The following is an 18,008-nucleotide window of genomic DNA, read 5'->3' as shown; positions in this document are numbered from 1 at the left end:
TCTCCACTTTCTCTTTTCTGGTGTTCAACTCACTGGCTGGGTGAGTGTGGGCAAGCACGATTGTTTTACATACTCAAATTGAGAACTCAAAGGGAAGAGTTCCAATCATCTGAGTGGTTTATGTTGAACTTCTTTGACCTTGGTATTATAAGAAAAACAAGTCAATGACCTAGTCTTAAAACATAGATGACCTGACCTCATAGATTTAGCCACTTATTAGCTCCTAGATTAATCATATCTCGGAATCTGCTTGTCAATCTGGTGCATTTTATAGGGGGAAATTGCAAGTTTTACTGTACCTACTTTTGAAGTGAAATCACCTAGAAAATATTCCTGAACACTTGGTTTTGCAAATCCACATTTTATCTTCAATGACAAATTATATTCTCTATTGGCTTCTAAAATATGTTGATTCCATATGTTGTACATAACCAGTACACTTGAAAATCTCCTTAAAGGCTTATTATGTGCAAAGTGATCTCTATTTTTGAAAGGATTGGGAATGTATGTGGTTGTCTTTATAAGACTAACATAGTGAATAATGCCCAATTATAAAGTTTTAGTTTCAGAACTTTGCAAAGAAGTGGAAGGGAAAATTGTGATTAGAGATTAAAGTCAATTTTAGGACAGAGTTGGTGGAGAAAAAAAAACAAGATGAAGTACAAAAGTTACATGTGGTACATGTATTCGCTATAAAATCTAGTCTAAATGAAGAAGTTTCTCATCCCTTGAACTCTGACTCTGGTCTCATTTAATTTTTTTTTTATCGTGATTTAGCAATTTTTGTTCTTACTCATACTTTTTTCTTTAAATTTTAACAACTTATAGTCAACTCTTTTCTGATCTTGTCTTTAAAAATGGCTGATTGCCTGGATTCTTCATGTATTTGCCAATGTATGTAAATATCTCAAGTCTCTAAATTCCAGTGATGTATTCTCTAGACATCTAGCATCTACCATGTTCTAGATTCTGTGGTAGGAGCAAAAACAGAACCATGTCTCTGCCCTCAAAAAATTCACAGTCCACTTTGGGAGGAATTCTAGTCAATTACATGTTGTAGGATAAATGGAAAATACTGTGTTGAAGAATTCACAGCATGCAGTGGGAGTAAAAGACTGCACTTAGTGCTTAGGAAAGGTGGAAATTTATCTTCAAAGGATTCTCAGAGATGGAGATTTCCTTTACACAGAGAAAGGGTAAAAGAAGTTCAAGAGACTAGATGGAAAAGGTTAATTCCAATAAAATGAATGGTCTGCATAAGAGCAGGAATATATAGCAAACACAGCATTGTTTCCTAAATCATGTGGGTGATTAATGTATCTGAGATAATTTTAGGATCAAACATTAAATAATATTGAATATATTAGCATAAGTAATTCCCCCACTAATTCCTGCTCAATCCTCGTTAATTTAGAAAATAAATCTTTCTGTGTTTTCCAAATATATTTTCCATCTACCTAATGACTTGCTGATCTCTCTCTGTGTCAGAAAAACAGGCTTACGCTTTCGGGACTTCCACAGGAAACAGTGTGTGGTTAGAACTTAATAGCATCTTCTCATTTTTATTATATTTATTTTTTACAGTTTTGTTTTAATTATGGCAACTGATTGCAGTTTTCCATTCACAGCATTGATACAAAGTGTTATTTGAAATGACTTTATTTTAATTAGAAATGCAGTCAATTAAAAAACAATATGCAAAAAATAATACAGGTGCTACATGGCAATGATGATATTCTCATGGCTAGGGTTTGATAGCACTGGTTTGAAATAGTTGGGAAACGTAAAATCATGAGATTGGAATGAATGATGAGGATGGGAGACGATATAGAGCTGCGTGGCAGAAGCCAGACTGTGAAGGACTCCTATGGCTGACTCGGACTTAATCAACCTTAGGTGCCATGGAAAGTTACAACTAGGAGACGGAACAATGAAGCTTGCCCATTAAAATCTTCTAGCAGGATGTGAATGTGAAGGGTGGCACACAGAAGCTGCTGAAGCAATCCAATGGGCCCCATGAGAGATGATATGAGCATGAACAAATGTGGAAGCAGTGAGGCTATGGAAGAGGGAAGGATTTGTTTATCACATCAGTGGTATAAACACCTCTGCCACCAATGAGATATGGAGGAAGAAATCTAGAATCTTGATCAGGTCTGAGTTGGTCAATGGGTGGCAGGTAGCTCAACTAATCGGGGGAGGGGATGTATGCCCATAGTTGCTCCTTTGCTTGATAATTGACATGATTTTGATCCTGAGTAGAACTCCACATCTCATTCATAGTGTGTTAACACCTTAATAGAAAAACCCAAAGTCTCTCCTTCATATTCCTGGCTAGAAATCTAACTCCTCAGACAAAGAGACAAAACATCCAAAATGTAGGGTGGACCTAAGATCATTTTCATGTTGTGAAAGAGAAATTTTTGGTCAAGCAAATCATGGAAAAAAAATGTCATGTTGTGTGATTCTGCCCTAAAACTTTCTCAAGGTTTTACAACTAAATAAATCAAGGAAATCTTCAGAGATTAATAAAATTACGTTCCATCCTCTTTAAGCTCAATCATTTCTAACTAAAGTTTTGTTAAATATGGAATTGTATAGTTTATGATGTCAGATCTCTTTTAAAATTAACACAAAATATTTGTACATCTATGGGGTATACTTTGAAAATTCTGATCATGTATACAAAGAGGAATGAGCTTCAGGGCAATTAGAATTTTGAAATCTTTGAAGGGAAGAACTGGAAGATAGAAGCTCTAAAGAATGGAGTGGGGTCTATGCGGGCAGAATCATCCATAATAGGAAGGATGTTCTTATAGGGAATTGGGGAACTGCCTAATTTATCTACCACAAGTGGCTCTCACGTGTAGCATTCTCCCTCTTTCTTATTCTTCCAGATGGTGAGAGCCAAGGATACAAGTGGAAATGATTTTGGTATCTTATTAGCTGAAAAGTGTATACCAATGAGTCCCCTTTCTCTGATGAAGATAGGAAGTTCACTTTAGTTTTCATGATGCAGACCTGGAAAGATTCTAGATAACCTCCCTAGCCTGAAGTTCTCATACTATCCCCAAGAAGGGCTCAAGGTCAGACAATGAAGAGAGTCAGCTTACGAGAGGGAAGAAAAGACAGGTGTTAACTCCTGATGATAATTAGAAAGATACAAAGTTTACATCTAGAAGATTATTTCTGTAAAAAATAAGAAAACATTTTTGCATTATTTTCAGAGTAAACTAGAGTTGTTTTCAATAAAAAATACATTTTTTTTATTTAAAGGAAAGATAGCAGATAGAAAATTATATCAGATTCTTTTGCTATTAACAGTGCCTATACTACAAACCTAAGGATTGCTATCACAAAACTAAATCATCCACCACTCTTGCTGCAGGATGAAGTTTTAAAGGAATGAATCCAGATAGCTTAAATCTATAAAGTATTGGTTGCATGATAATTGGGATATGAGAAAAGAATCTTGTTTTATGTATGGGTGAAGAATAAAGAGAACTTAAATAATTATTCCAGAGATGACGAAAGTGGGTGACAAGAATCCCATAAGCTATGTGTTTTCAAATACTTCGGTGTTAATCTGAGGCCTAACTCCCCTAATATTGTCACTCTGATGACTTTTGCTAGGATTTTAGTTTTTAAGAAAATGAAATATGTCTGAACCTTGTGGGTATGTGCAGATTTACTATTGAGTTGGAAACAGTTTTTACTGCTTTAAGATACTTTCAATGAAGTTTGAAGGTAGTATTCTGAAAACCCTACAAACAGTCATGTTTTAGTAAATTTCTGCAATTATAATAAAACCTTAATGAAAGAAATAGCACAACATGAAATGGTGTGACTACATTAGATGCAAACTGTGCTTGTCATGCATTATAAAAAAACCACAAAGAACTTATTTAAGCTACCACTTTAAATGCTATTTGGTGATTATGTTTCTCAACATACTGTTGTAATTAAGAGTGTTCTTTTACTGGCACTAGATTGGAGAGATGATATGTTTATTTGATCAGTTTGTCCAATGCAGTGCATTTCACTTGGAACTGAGAGGCTTAAATGACAAAGCTTAACAGTTTGAAGGAGAAGGAGTAAATGGAAGGCTGTTGAATATTCACTCTGTGATAGACATTTTCTAGTTTCTTTACATGTTCTCACAGTTCATCCGCTGTGTACCACAGCCTTTTAGTCAGAGACCAGGAAATAAATTGAAGGAGAAAATTGCCCAAATTCACAAATTTGCTAAGGGGTGGTAAGGACAGAAATCTGACCAGTAGGTCCCTTCTCTTTTCATTAGAGGATGCAAACTCCATATTGAAATTATGAACCTATCCTCATGGCTATACTTTATTTCCTTAGAAAACTGAGTTAAGGGGGGAGATTCATGAAGTCACTAAAATATCAATTTGGGTTCCAGAATATTTCTAAACCGAAGCTTGAAGGGCTAATGTTCTTCCCAAAAGAAACATGGTTTTAGATACAACTTATACTGTTTTTGAAAGAAAGCTGAAAAAGAAAGATCTGTTCATGCTTAGGATAGGGGAGGAGCTTAATAGAACCTTAAATTATTGTCCAAAAGTCTGACACAAAAACTGTCTTTGTGATTCACTATATATGTAGCTCCAAGAAAGATTTTTTAATCTCTCTGAGCTTAAATTTTCTTCATTTATTTTATCATGACATAAATAGAGTAAAAAAGAAATGAAGAATGTTTTTAGCCTTAAAATATCATAAAACATTATTTATATTTAATAGTTCATTTCTTGTATATGAACTAATCTAGCATAAGCCATTAAAAAGATGTTTAAATCTGTAGAGGTAATTCTTTAGTCTTTTTGGCATGTTGTGTAGTGTGAAGAGATGTCTTCTCCTCTATTAATAAGTCCATTTGAAAGACAAGTGCTAGAAAAAGATGCTAGGTAGAACTATTACTCATTCTCCATCTCCTCTTTAAGAATTACTGGTCTCCTTCCCCTGCTCTGTTTAAAAAGGATAGGGAAGATCATGATGGATTACAAAATCCCTTTTCTATGGTGGATGATGTATTTAAACTTAATTAAAATTATTTCAAAACCAATATCTAACTGGAAAGGTCCAGCAATTGTGGTACCAGAATGTCAACAGGAGCCCTAATATATTCAGGGAGGATGTGACTACCCTATGCAACAACAACCTTAAAGATTGGAAATCTTGCAATTTCCTGTAATAGAAAGGTTTTATCTTTCATAAGCTGAAAGCATTTCTATTTCCTACATTAATCTGTTTTTATAAATATTTATTTTTTAGTTGTAGTTGGACACAATACCTTTATTTTATTTATTTATTTTTATGTGGTGCTGAGGATCGAACCCAGGGTCTCGAATGTGCTAGGCAAGTGTTCTACCATTGAGTCACAATACCAGCCCCTAAATTAATCTTTTAATGTAATATGTTCCATAAATTTAGTTTATTACTTTGGTTTCAGAGTAGACAAGCCTGGAGATAGAGTGCAAAGTGATTCTAAATCATCAAAAATTTCCACTCTTTTCAGCATCTTAAGTCTCTGGAATTCAGACCTGATATACTTAACCCCAAATTCCTGACATTAAATCCTTTGGCCATTTATTATCAGGACAGAGACCAAAGAAATATAATGATTTGTTGGAAAGACAGATAACTTTTCAGTTTACAGAGTTGGTCTGCATTTGACATTCAGCAGTCAATTATGAGTGGACAATTGTAATAATTAACCAGTTATTTAATTTGACGAGGATATGAATCTTCATTCTTTCCATACAACCCTCTTTCACACATACTTCTGCCTCAAATATCATAATAGCTTTGCTGAGCAATTTTAAAATAAATTGCTAACATAGCTGCTTGTAGTTTTCAATTTGGCAGGTTGGACAAAGCCTCAGAATTAACTGGGGAGAGTGTCGCAATTATTAATTTTTAAATATTCTGTGCATTCTTTCATCTGTTGCATGGTTGATTGGCCAAATGACTGGTGGACAAGTGAATTAATTTGTGACTTCAGAACAGCATAGTTAAAGTCTACAATTTAAATCTCCTAAATATCCAGACTATTTGGAAATAATAACAATGGAGCTATTATTAGATAAGAGGAACTGTGTACATATATGGAGGCAGACATACATGGGAAGTTTCAGGTTATGTTCAACATCTAAAGGAGACCTTGAAATACCCCAGAGTATTGCTGACCTGTACTCTGTATCCTTCTAAAGCTCTCAAATCTGAGATAATGAGTAAAATTCTTGAAATATATAAAAAGTACCACATAAATATCTATTTGTTAAAATATGGCTTTTGTTTAGATTATTTCAATAAGAAAAGTAATGTATTCTTTTCAATGATGAGTCTTTTTAGAATGGGAGATATATTTCATGCATAGACCTCTCCCTGAGCAGTAAGATGAGCGTCAGTTGGACCTATTTCATTGGTAGAATGAGGGGCATAAACTCATTCCAGCCTTATCGCTTTTTAAAAACTGTGAATTGATCAATTGTGGACCTGATGGAAAGTAAATTTACTAAAACTATAGTGAAGGTTAACTTAGCATGACTGTGTTTTAGTCCACTGCACTATTTGAATCATTAAATCAGGATAGCATCTTTTTTTTTTTTTCATTTTATGATTGGATGGAATTGGCATGTTGTCATTTTCACATCAATCTTAAGAAGTTTCTGGCTGTCATGACAGAACATCTTAACAACTGAAATGCAGGCAGTCATGCCCTAAAATGTTTCTCTTGATGTTATTGTATATGGTGGTGGTAGTGGGGTAGATGTGGGAAGAGAAAGAAATGTCATATTGCTCAGTTGTGTGGCCCCTTCAGCAAGGAAGAAAGTGGTAAACAGAGTCAGGAGGCAGATGATTCCAGGACAGGTAATGCGGTAAAAGCAACAGACAGACAAGATGGTAATGGGGTCTATGGAATACATTCATTCCTAAGTTAGTACAATTGTCGAAGTAAGACAAAAGGTGCTGGTCTAACAGACTGAAACATTAGTCTGCTGAGCAACACGCCCAAGTCTCCACAGAGTAGCATATTTTTATTGCAGTATGACTTTCTTGGGAAATGAACAAAACTTTAAATAAATCACAATTACTTATTGCTTAGTATTTTGGATAATAAATTCTTTAGTTTATCAGTACCTCACGGCCTTCAAATGTGCATTCTTCAAATATTTTCAATTACATATACATTCTTTCTCCTGAACAATAAATTATTCTTTTTTTTTTTAAAAAAAGGAAAAAGTACATAATTTTAAAGCAAAGAAAAACAAAAAAAACCATATATATTGACATTTATCTTAAACTTATATGAAAACAATTCTCTATGTTAGATGCTTAAATATAAATAATAAAGGACATTATGTTATTTACAATGTTACACAGTAAGTTGAGAGAGTAAAAACTGACATTAACTCATAAAGACAATAAATGATTTAATAAAACATCCAAGTAATGTACATATGTATTTACAAGTGAACGTATAATAGAAATTGTGATATGTGACCATTTCCTTTTTTGTCTGCAATTCTCTGCAATGTTTCATGGATCTTTGTGGATAGAAAACTCTGTGGCTTTTGGAATGCAGCCAGTACTAAAATATAAGACCATGCCTTCCTAATTTTCACCAATGTGAGCCATATACCTTTCAACCTCAGACCAAAAAAAAAAAAAAAAAAAAAAAAGAAAAGAAAGAAAGAAATTGCTACTGAGCAAGTTACCCAGGATCAACTCCACCTCTATCAAGATAGTCACACTGAAAAAAGAAAGAGATGGCATATTGCTGTTTGGGACACAGTCACCCACATAGAGTACCATTTTGTAGAAAGCAGAAGGCTGTCTACTAGGTATTCTTTGGGAGAAAAAAAGAAGGGGGGAGAGGTGGGGGAGCGGGAGAGGGAGGGGAAGTGAGAGAGGAAGAGGGGGATGAAGGGAGGGGAAAGAAAAGAAGAGAAAACAGTACAGAAAATGAATCTTGAGTGAAAAAAAAAGGAGTTTTGTATATACTATATTCCATTGCATACCCCTCGGTGGGATATGATTCCAGACCCAGGAAAGAAAGTTAATGTCAAACTTCTGGGCCATTTCCACTACTTTAAACCCAAGACAGCTTTCCACATTCTGGGAATATAGGTTTACACTCCTTTGGACTGCCACTGAACTGCCTGAATTTATAAATAGGGATGGTTGAGAGTGATGTGGCACTGAAGTATCAGAAATGTCCCTGTGAACATAAATTGGGTGGTTGTAGCAGGTAGCCCTGAGTGGTCAACTGGCCTTTCTTATTATGGAATACTCTTGTTCCCTGGAGCAAAGGTGGTCTCACCTCACATGAGCCATCTCTATGAGTAACAAAATCAGATTGGAAATAAAATTTCATGTATATTTACAGTTTCCAAATTTGTAGAAATTCTCAAACTGAAGAAATGTGTTATTCATTGTTCTCATCAGAAGATTCTATTTGTTCTTGAAATTTCTCACAATGGGACATCTGAACTCCCTAATGACCAAAAAATTAGAAACAGAATATGTAAGGTTTCTAAATAATAGTAGGAATTTCTTTATTGAAATGTTGAGGAGTGAGTCAAAGCCTTCAAAGGCAATGTTAAAAGAGTTTAGACAACCTCTTGAAACTGGACTTTATCCCCATGCCATGATCTAACTCATTTTAGAAAACTGGGAAATGAGTATGACCTAACAGGGGCTCTCCCATGTAGGTTAAAAAGCAAATGGGCACAAATGTTGAGCACAGAGAAAGTGGCATGTGAACAATGGCAGGAAAATTGGAATACCAAATACTAAGACTAACTTCAAGGACCTGCAGACAAGCACCTCTGTGAATTGTAGAAACACATAGGAGTCTAACAACACTGACTCATGCCTAGCCTACATTTTTCTTCTAAGACCTACTTGCATGTCATTTCTTCCCTTTATTTGTAACATACATAAAGAAGAAGATTCAGTACATCTGCAAAGAAGAAGTTGAGTACTCTCATGGACTTTGTGAACCCCCTGTTAAACTATTTCCCATTTTTTCCCATGACTCCTAGGAGGCCACTTGGAACCTAAGTAAAGCTCCAGCCCTGATTTGACAGATACCAGGCAGGGCATACAGTGGGTTCGGCATTTAAAATATTTTTTTTCTTATTTCCTGAATTAACAGTTATTTCAAATGTTAATACCTATAGGCTTTCATTGGATTTACAATCACAAGAGAACACTCAAGGTTTAGAACAAACTTAGTCCTGCTTTTGTGACAGTAAAACAAAAATTAAGAGGGGGGAAAGGGTGGCAGAGAATGTAAATAGAGAGGTCAGTACACAGTGGGGGATCACTTCTTCAAGTAAAGGTGCAATCTTTTCAACACTATTGACGCTTCCTGATGAGTCAGCATTTGTGGAACAGTCTTACTAATCACAAAACATGCACATTGGCCATTCCTGACAAAAAAAATATGTTCATGCATAGTTATGATCTAATCAAGGCGGCGTTGAAATACAAGAGAAACAGAATGGGAGAAAGGAGTGGTCAACCAAATTTAAAATGTCAACCAAGTCACATGGCTGCTCCACCTGGGTCTTCTATACATTAATTCCTTCCAAACGCTATGATGGAAACATTTTTTCCTATGATGACAAGCCTGCATTTTACAGAGGCACATTTCACTCTAGAAGCATGTCAGACACACTGCTGAGTATGCTGTTTGGGCTGGGCTTTTTGTACCATGACACAGCCATGCAGTAGCTCCCAAATCAGTGAAAAAATACAAGTCAGAAATGATTTCACCTTTATTGGTTGTGGTTTGTTGCTCAAATAGATGAGTGCTGGAACATTCCCCCAGAGAGAAAGTAAAACAAAGTCCTCTTCTAAGGTGTTATATTTATCCTGATAGCAAGCCAGAACCCATTCTCTAAGCTATGCCTAAAACTCTTGCTTTTTGTCCAGAAAAATAAATTAAAATAAAGGAAATGGCAGCTCCTTTTAGCAAGAGCAAGCTATCTTCTGAATAGTAATATAGTTTTTTTTAAATCACAGTATTACTTTCTTCCTAATATTTAACATTACTTAATGCAGTTTCCTGCTGTATTTAATAGTAGCATGCTGTTGGATCTACTATTATCTCAGAGCCCAATGAAGCAAACCTTTGGCTGACAGAGTAGACAGAACTCATTTCATATTCTGAAAGCAAAGAAAACTTCATACAAAAGAGAAGAGTATTTGAATGGATGTGCCATTACAAGACATACTGATTGGGTGTTACCACAAGCAAACAGAGGGACAGTTGCAAGTCTTGAAAATCATATATCCAGTCAACATCATAATGCAATGCACAAGAAGCCAGCAAAAACTGAATATGTGGGAGGGTTTTGCTGAAATACTGTGGAAAAGCAATCACTGTAACTGTACAAAACTTGCTCTCGACATAACATAACATAAAGGCACCATTGATATCTTTCTCATTTTGAAATACTGTAAAAAATTGCTACATATGGCACATAACACATTTTTACATACATATATTTAATTTATAAAAGTTTTTTTTTCCTGTTTTCTATTTGCAGAACTGCTAAAATAAAATAAATTGTTTAATTTAAGGTGGAATACTTTATTATATAAAATAAAGTTTTACAGGTGAATCTATGTGTATATTTAGGTTTTATACAGCAATAGGGTCTTGGTTAGCAATTACACTAGACAGCCTGGCCTGTAATTCTTCCTGTGTCGAGAAGCGGCCTGCTGGGTTAGTCCTACTGTCAGCCAGGCGGAAGGCAGGTGCTGCCTCAAGACTGGCTGCCAGGGGGTTCTGTATGCCCAGGAAAGGTGTATCTTCACCTACTCTTTCATCTTCTGTTTCACTCTCTGAGTTACTGTTCTCAGAGCTTGTGTTGCTATCCATTTCCAACCTGTTGGCAATGTGGCCATTGGGCTTGGTTCTTTTGGCCCGCCGGCTATTGGCGAGTTTCTTAACAGGCTCTTGAGCTGGCTCATACTCCTGGGTCGTTTCATACTCCTCGTCCTCCACTATCCTCAAGGGGCTTGGGGGGAGGCTGTTACTCTCATGCGCAGGGTTGTGATGAAAGGTGTTGAATTGCTGGGTGTGGTGTTCATACTTCTTCTCCCGCAGCCTGGGTGGAGTCACAAGAAGCAGAGGTCTCTCTTCTTCCACGAAGGGGCTGACTGCCACGGAGGGTATGGACACCGTCATGCTGGATGTGGGCGGTGACATTTCCGAAGGGGGCGATTTGGGGGAGCTTGGCGTGTGGAAATCTACAGGTGACATACGAGCCGGGGTGGTCATGGCTGATACATACCTGTGTGAGCACAGAATACCCCACATAAGTGTGGTGGAATAAGAGGCACAGAGCAGGGAGGGCAAGGGGGCAGAGTTCACGAGAGGATCTCATCAGAGAACAATATCATTGGCATACTTCTCAATTTTTAAACTAGGAAATTCAGCACCCTTGGAATGAAAACATTATGTAGCCAAGAGTTTCCTCACAGGAATACATGCAAAGATCGGCTAAATTGTCTAGCTCATCAAAGCTTTGGGGATTTTCAGTCTCATCATGAGTTTAAACAAAAGCATGTGAAGCCAAGAAAAGAGAACACAAGGTCCTAGAAATTACTCAGTTTATAAGGACCAAGGCTCAGGGATCTGGAAGGGAAAGAAGTATTACTTAAATACTATACCTTCCTAAATGCCAAGGGGGTCTTAGAGAATGAAGCCCAAATGGGGAATGGAAGAAGATCTAAGATGAGTTGCTGATAGCTGGATCTGCATGCATTTGGATCTGTGTGCCTTGTTTCTCCTTAGCTCAGCTATAAGGTTATGTCTTATGAAAAAAAAAGAGCATAGTAACTTAGATTTATTCCTGACAACAGTGTCATACATTTGTGTGCTTTCAACTTTTTTTTTTTCCATTAAATGCTATTAGTTAACATTCAGTTTGCAACTACCCATCCCAGGGTCCATGACATTCAAAGATAAGCCTGAAAGAACCTTACATTGGTTTCACAGTTACCACAGTGGAGACTGCGTCTGGTCTCCAGACTACATCTCTTGCCAACCCTCCACTGCATCAGTCTTTGGCTTCCTAATAGGAGGACATGAAAAGCTGCCTGGCCATCTTTTGTGACTGTTCAAGGGATGGCTGGACTATGTTACCTGTCCTCATGCCACATCTGACAGCAGTGTATCTCAGTGCCAGGCCCCCGAGTGCACTGTTTTTACCATACCACACTTTCTTCCCCCAGAATAAGAAGACCTGATTTTCAGCACTGAGGAGAATGAGTCACATTTCTCAGCTTTTGATAAAAATGTTACCAATGCATAGCACTATAAATGAATCTTTTCTTCACCTTGACAGTCACAGAGTCTAATTCATCATGACCTGTGATGACACAGGATACCACTTTCTGAACTCCAGCTAACAGGAGCAGAAAACCTATTAACTTCCCTGCTTTTCCATGATTCATAGTGATATGGATGTGAGATCCAGCTGTGTCTAAAATGGGAAAGTGTCTTGGAGATTGAAATATTTGGGACTCAAGTCTTCAGACTTTATTTTGGGGGTACTGAAATTAAGCTCCTTGAGAAATAATAATCCAAATTCAACCAACATGTACAAGTAATTCATTTTTATCTCCCTGTGGTCTTTAAGTTCAGGTCTATTTTGCAGCCTTCGATGGTATCTGGGATAGGCATGTCAGCCTTCAAAGGTCAGCATCACAGGTGAAAAAAGAGCTCACCCCAACCTCCTTTTCATGTTCCAAAGGAGACTGAATGAAGATGGGCAGATTTCCTGAATACATAGGTATGATCACATGAATTTAAGACTGATGCTTTAAGCCAGTTTGGGACCCTGTTTTGTTTTGTTTTTTTGTTTTTGTTTTTTTTTGTTTTTTTTTTTTTTTTTTTACAAATGGTTTGCAAGGAGAATTTGAATTGGATAAATTCCATACAGTTCTGAAAGACATTTTTGAGGAAGGGTAGTAAAGAAGTCATCAGTTAGCTCTATATGAATTACAAGCTAAATAGGTCATCTTTATTGTACTTCCCAGTCCAGAACACAAATAATCTTTCAAAACCATCTCCACCCATGTAACGACCAAATAAATATGGATTTGGCAATATGTAAGCCTTTTTTAAAAAATAAATGGTCAGGGATTAGAATGAGATGACCATAATATAAAATAAAACCCTGTGGATTGGAAAACACACAGGTAGCAGCTTATTCGTGGGCTAAAAACCAATTGGGAATTTCTCTCTTCCAGCTTGGGGGAAAATGAATAAAGTGTATGTATGAATTCACTATTCCTATTGAACATCTCCTTCAGTTTACTTTCTTCCATTCTTTATTTTATTTTTGCTTTTACTCCCCCAGCCCTTCTCAATCTCCCCAGAACAAGGATCAAATATTCTGGAATAAAGGGCCATAAAGAAGGCAACAACATCTTCTTTGAAAACCACCTGTGAAGACCGCCAGACACAGCATAAAAGAGATTTACTTATTCATTCCTTCTTGGAAGTTTATAAAAGGGATACTATTTAGTGGAACACAAGCAGCTGTTCCCCCATGACTGTCAGCAAAGACAAACTTAACTGAGGCTGGAAAGTAAGACAGAGTTAGCACATGAGAACATGAGACCAGCTTGACCACCAATTTAAGAGTTTGGGTAACTGGCAAATTGGAATTAAAGGGTCCTCATCAGACATTGATGCCATCTCTCTAATGTTATGGCTGAGGAACCTAGACCCAGAATGGGTCTGAGACTATGGCCAGTTCTGGGAACTCCAAGTCTGCTGCACCTTCCACATCAAATCATTCCAGCTCTTTAAGAGTCTGTTGCCTGCCAGGCACTGGGAAGATGAGAGAAGCTCAGAAGAAATAAGTTCCATCAAAAAGATGACTTCAACTAGGTGCACTCCTAGAAATGGGAACTGCCGCCCTTATTCTGATAAGGCAGCTCTCCTTAGGTGAGACGCAGGTGCTCACGGGATTCTTTAACTGAGGTTCTCCTGGGCAGTAGCTTTGCCCCTCGCTTTTACCTTTCGCTATGAGGAGAGTCTCGGTAGGAGTCAGGGGTTTCTCTGGCATGCCTGAGGAAGCTGTTACACTCGCGAGGGCCTCCTATGCCATTAAGACGTCCTCTTGGGCCCCCAGTTGGGCTGCTGTGCCTACTGTTTTCTACTGATGACGTCATGATTACAGAATGGCTTTCCGACATGATGCTTTCTGTGTGCCCGTTGCTCCAGCTAGAAGGGAAATGTGAGAGGAAGTGAGTTTTGTTTGGTTTTATGACATGCAGAAATGGAAATGAAAGGAAGTTATTCTGACAGATATTTCCAATTAATGATACCTTAGAAGCTCTCTACAACAGTAACTGTGTAAGAAAAGAATTGATACAAAGAAACTTGCTATAGAGAGAGATTCGTGAACTAGTTTATTCATTTGTTCACTCATTCAAGAAATATTAATCAAATGCCACTATGTGTTAAATGTTCTTAGTCCTTGTGTTCTTGAATCCTTTAGGTCAGAGAAATGTCTTGTTGTACCAGTTACATTTGGAAGTGCAGTGTTATTCTTGGTAGCCTGCAATCAGTTTGAGATCACCAGGGCATTTGAGAATTTAGGGTTCACCAATCTTCATGTACATTTTCCAAGGCAATCCAAGTATTATATAAAATCCAGTTTCTAGGTATTATATAGAATCCTAGAATGTTCTCTGTGTAGCAATTCAGTGAGTAGCAGCACGTGAGAGATGACAATCTCTAGAATGGGGAAGAACAACCCTATAAAGTAGATGTTATTATCCACCACCATTTTTGTTGGTGGTGGTATCAGGGATTGAACTCAGAGGCACTCAACCACTGAGCTACATCCCCAGCCATTTTCTGTATTTTATTTAGAGACAGGGTCTCACTGAGTTGCTTAGGGCCTCACTTAATTGCTGAGGTTGGCTTTGAATTCGTGATCCTCCTGCCTCAGCTTCCAGGGGCACTGGGATTACACGCGTGTGCCACCATGCCTGGCTGCCATCATTTTTTTTTTTTTGATAATGGAAAACCTGAGACTCAGATTTACACAGCTATTAAGAGTAGAGTCAACCAATGTCCAAAGTCTGTTTATGTCCAAGGTCTGTATATTGTACTGCCTCCCAAGTGTCTCCTTTCTTAATGCAATGATAGTAAAAGCTCACATGCAAAAATTCATTCTTAGAGAACTACTGTGGAATTTTTATATTTTCATACCTGTGACTAGGAGTCTGGGTGACAGTTGTGGAGTGATGAGCCGTCGAGGTATAATGACTAGTGGAAAAAGACGTCTCAGCTTCTCTCTCAACAATATGCTCGCTAGATATGACGTTTTTAGATACGTATTGCTGGGTAGACACAGAGACACAACTTGAAGATGCATGTAAATCAAAATACTAAAATTGTTACACACACAAATCTGTTTTTGTACACAAGCTTCATAATAACTTTCATTTCTCCAGTGCTGTATGGCAAATCCTCTCGGCTACTTTGGATTTTAGATTGGATGAAAAAATGGAATTAATTACTCTGGATGCACACACAATATAGATCCTAAAATCACGACTAACTTCATTTTCTCAGAAAAAGACCTTTCTTCTCTCTCATTTCCAGTTAATTACATGACTAGAATTCCAAATAAATTCTGATACTCATTTTTGTCAGGATTGTTTCAAGTCAAAGAAGATTAGCAGATATTTTTGATTAAAAGAAAAGCATACCTTATCTTACTTCAAATTTCAAGTCACTTGAAAAAAAAAATTAATTTCAATATTAAAATTTTTAACTTGTCAATGGTAACATTAACAAGGGTATTACAAAATTTGAAGGGCTTACAAGAGTTGTCAAAGTGACACATCTATGAATACCTAGTATACAGAGGGCCTTACATTTAGTGCAACTACATTTTATTTCATTTTCATCAGCAAACCACAGTAGCTATTGCTGCCCTCTATCAGCGAGAAGATGTATTTTAAAAGTTGTTTTGAAGTTGTATTTTAAGTGCTATTAGTATTTCTAACAAATTGAATTAAATAACAGGAAAAGAAATGGAATGGACTATTTGTTGATAAACAAGGCACTTTATATTCTGATGAGCTATGAAGACTAAAGAACCTGATTTCTTTGCGATAGCCAAAAAATGTACAACTTGGATTATGCATGAAACTCCAGCTGGTTCTGTTCATGGAAAGACTATTCCATAGGGATCTTCCTGGGAATTATAGCTGGTTAGGTATATATAAGGAAAAGATACAGAGTGACTTATCTCTGGTCCATGAACATTCTGCTCTTGCTTCTTGAGGAGTGACATAAGCTTAATGAATCTAAGTGCCACTAGGCTATTTCATGTAAGTTATTTTATCTACTACTCACAAGAAGTCTTTGAAGCATTTATTATTTTTAGGCTTGTTTTCATAATAAATAAGATTGAGAAAAGGTTATAGTCTAAGGTCACACCATTTAGAGCCATAATAGAATCCAGGCACTCATAGCAATAAGACTCTGATATATTATAACATACATAATAACAGATTATAGTGATGTTGGTAGAGAATGCACTTATTAGCTCTGCAGAACACTTTGATAAACAAGAAAGTTTATTAACCTATCAGCACCTTGCCCCAATAATTTTTATAGATCTCTGCTATAAGATGTGGGGTAATCTAGAAACCACTATCTCCAGACATGGGTCTATAACATTTCTGCTCTACTAAGTATACACCTTTTTTTCCAATATGATAGAAATATGATTACTATGATACAATCTTTGGGAATTGATCTACAAAAAAGCCATATAACAGAGGGAAATAAAAAAAATGAAACAAGGAGTATTTTTCTGGAATATAAAGAGTAACACTTCAAAAGCCAGGAGATCTATTCTTGTCTATAAAATCAGAGAGGTTTGGAAGATGATGATATATAGTCTCCAGAATTGAAAATACTATCATCTAGTTGAATTTAAAGGCCAAGTTCTTGGTAAAGTATAAACAAAATATTTGAATGCTTAAGGAGGCATTTCATCTGGAGTGCTTGGTATCACATAGACCGAGCCAGGGAGTAGCAAGCATTACATTCTCCCAATTTTTCTACTGCGAAGCATGTTTGATAAGTCACTTGACTTTTCCATGCCCTGATTTCTTCCTTTGGAAATCAGAATCAGTAAATCATCAATCACTGTAAAGTGCTCCTACTAAATATCACTCCAAATCCTTGGCTCAGTTATCTGTACTAATCAGTTATAGACTGGAAGAGTCTTCATTTCCAAATTATTAAAAAAATACGAATTCCTTCTGATTCTGGTTTTATTAATTTTATTACATTGTTTTTGTTTTCTTCCTCCTGTTCCAGCCTCTCTGCAGAACAAACCCAACATTATGATTCCAACTCCTTAATGAACACTTTATAAGAGGAAATGTGCCGGTTTTACAGAAACCAAATCCACTTTAAAAAATGTTCCCATTATTTTCTCCTGGTGAAATCTTGGTTTCCTGGAAGCCATGGTGATTAATGGCAGCAGCTAAGAGCCTAAGAGCTTTAGAAAATAAACTTCAAGGTGCCAGTACAAAAGGGACATGCATAGTTTGTCTCACTGGCCAGTCAACATACATTCACCAGCTGCACGTTCTCCGGGGGTGGATTAGGATGGTGAGGCCCATTGGCTATGTTCACCATGTTGTTCCTTTCAGAACGAAGACTCTGTCGAAGCCGGTCATGAAGCTTTTTCCGCTGTTTCCTAGATGTAAAAAAGGAAGCATAATTTTTTTTCTATTATTTATATTTCTTAGTACAGCCAAATCTTTATTCTACCAACACCTATGAATAATTCAAGGCAGTGGCTTGGTGGTGAGGAAGAGGACAGGACTATATGCCATTCCATCTCAGAATAAGTAGACTTATACATCCTCAGCAATTGGGCTTGAAAAGCTGTGTGGGATTCTTACAGAAACTTAACTGTTTC

The 18,008-nt window shown here is 36.8% G+C and overlaps 1 protein-coding gene across 11 annotated transcripts in view; it reads right to left on the bottom strand.

The window, feature by feature from the left end:
• Positions 1-10,672: 10,672 nt before the first annotated feature.
• The window catches only part of NRG1 (neuregulin 1), a gene marked incomplete at both ends in the record, with an annotated part of 1,011,199 nt that continues 1,003,863 nt past the window's right edge, over positions 10,673-18,008 (bottom strand). For 6 of the 11 annotated variants that reach the window (XM_081269697.1, XM_081269696.1, XM_081269695.1 and 3 more), the window contains 4 exons: positions 10,673-11,327; positions 14,066-14,272; positions 15,269-15,399; positions 17,657-17,783. In XM_081269697.1, coding sequence (XP_081125823.1) covers positions 10,673-11,327; positions 14,066-14,272; positions 15,269-15,399; positions 17,657-17,783 — 1,120 coding nt within the window. Of the gene's footprint in view, positions 11,328-11,728; positions 11,850-14,065; positions 14,273-15,268; positions 15,400-17,656; positions 17,784-18,008 lie in introns of those variants that run through there. The other 5 variants (XM_081269689.1, XM_081269701.1, XM_081269699.1 and 2 more) reach the window with 1 other exon arrangement.

The sequence above is a fragment of the Spermophilus citellus genome (assembly GCF_964194105.1).
Source record: "Spermophilus citellus genome assembly, chromosome: 16".
Classification (NCBI taxonomy): domain Eukaryota; kingdom Metazoa; phylum Chordata; class Mammalia; order Rodentia; family Sciuridae; genus Spermophilus; species Spermophilus citellus.
Note: the sequence above shows the minus strand (reverse complement) of the source record. Positions and strands in the feature narration are given on the sequence as shown.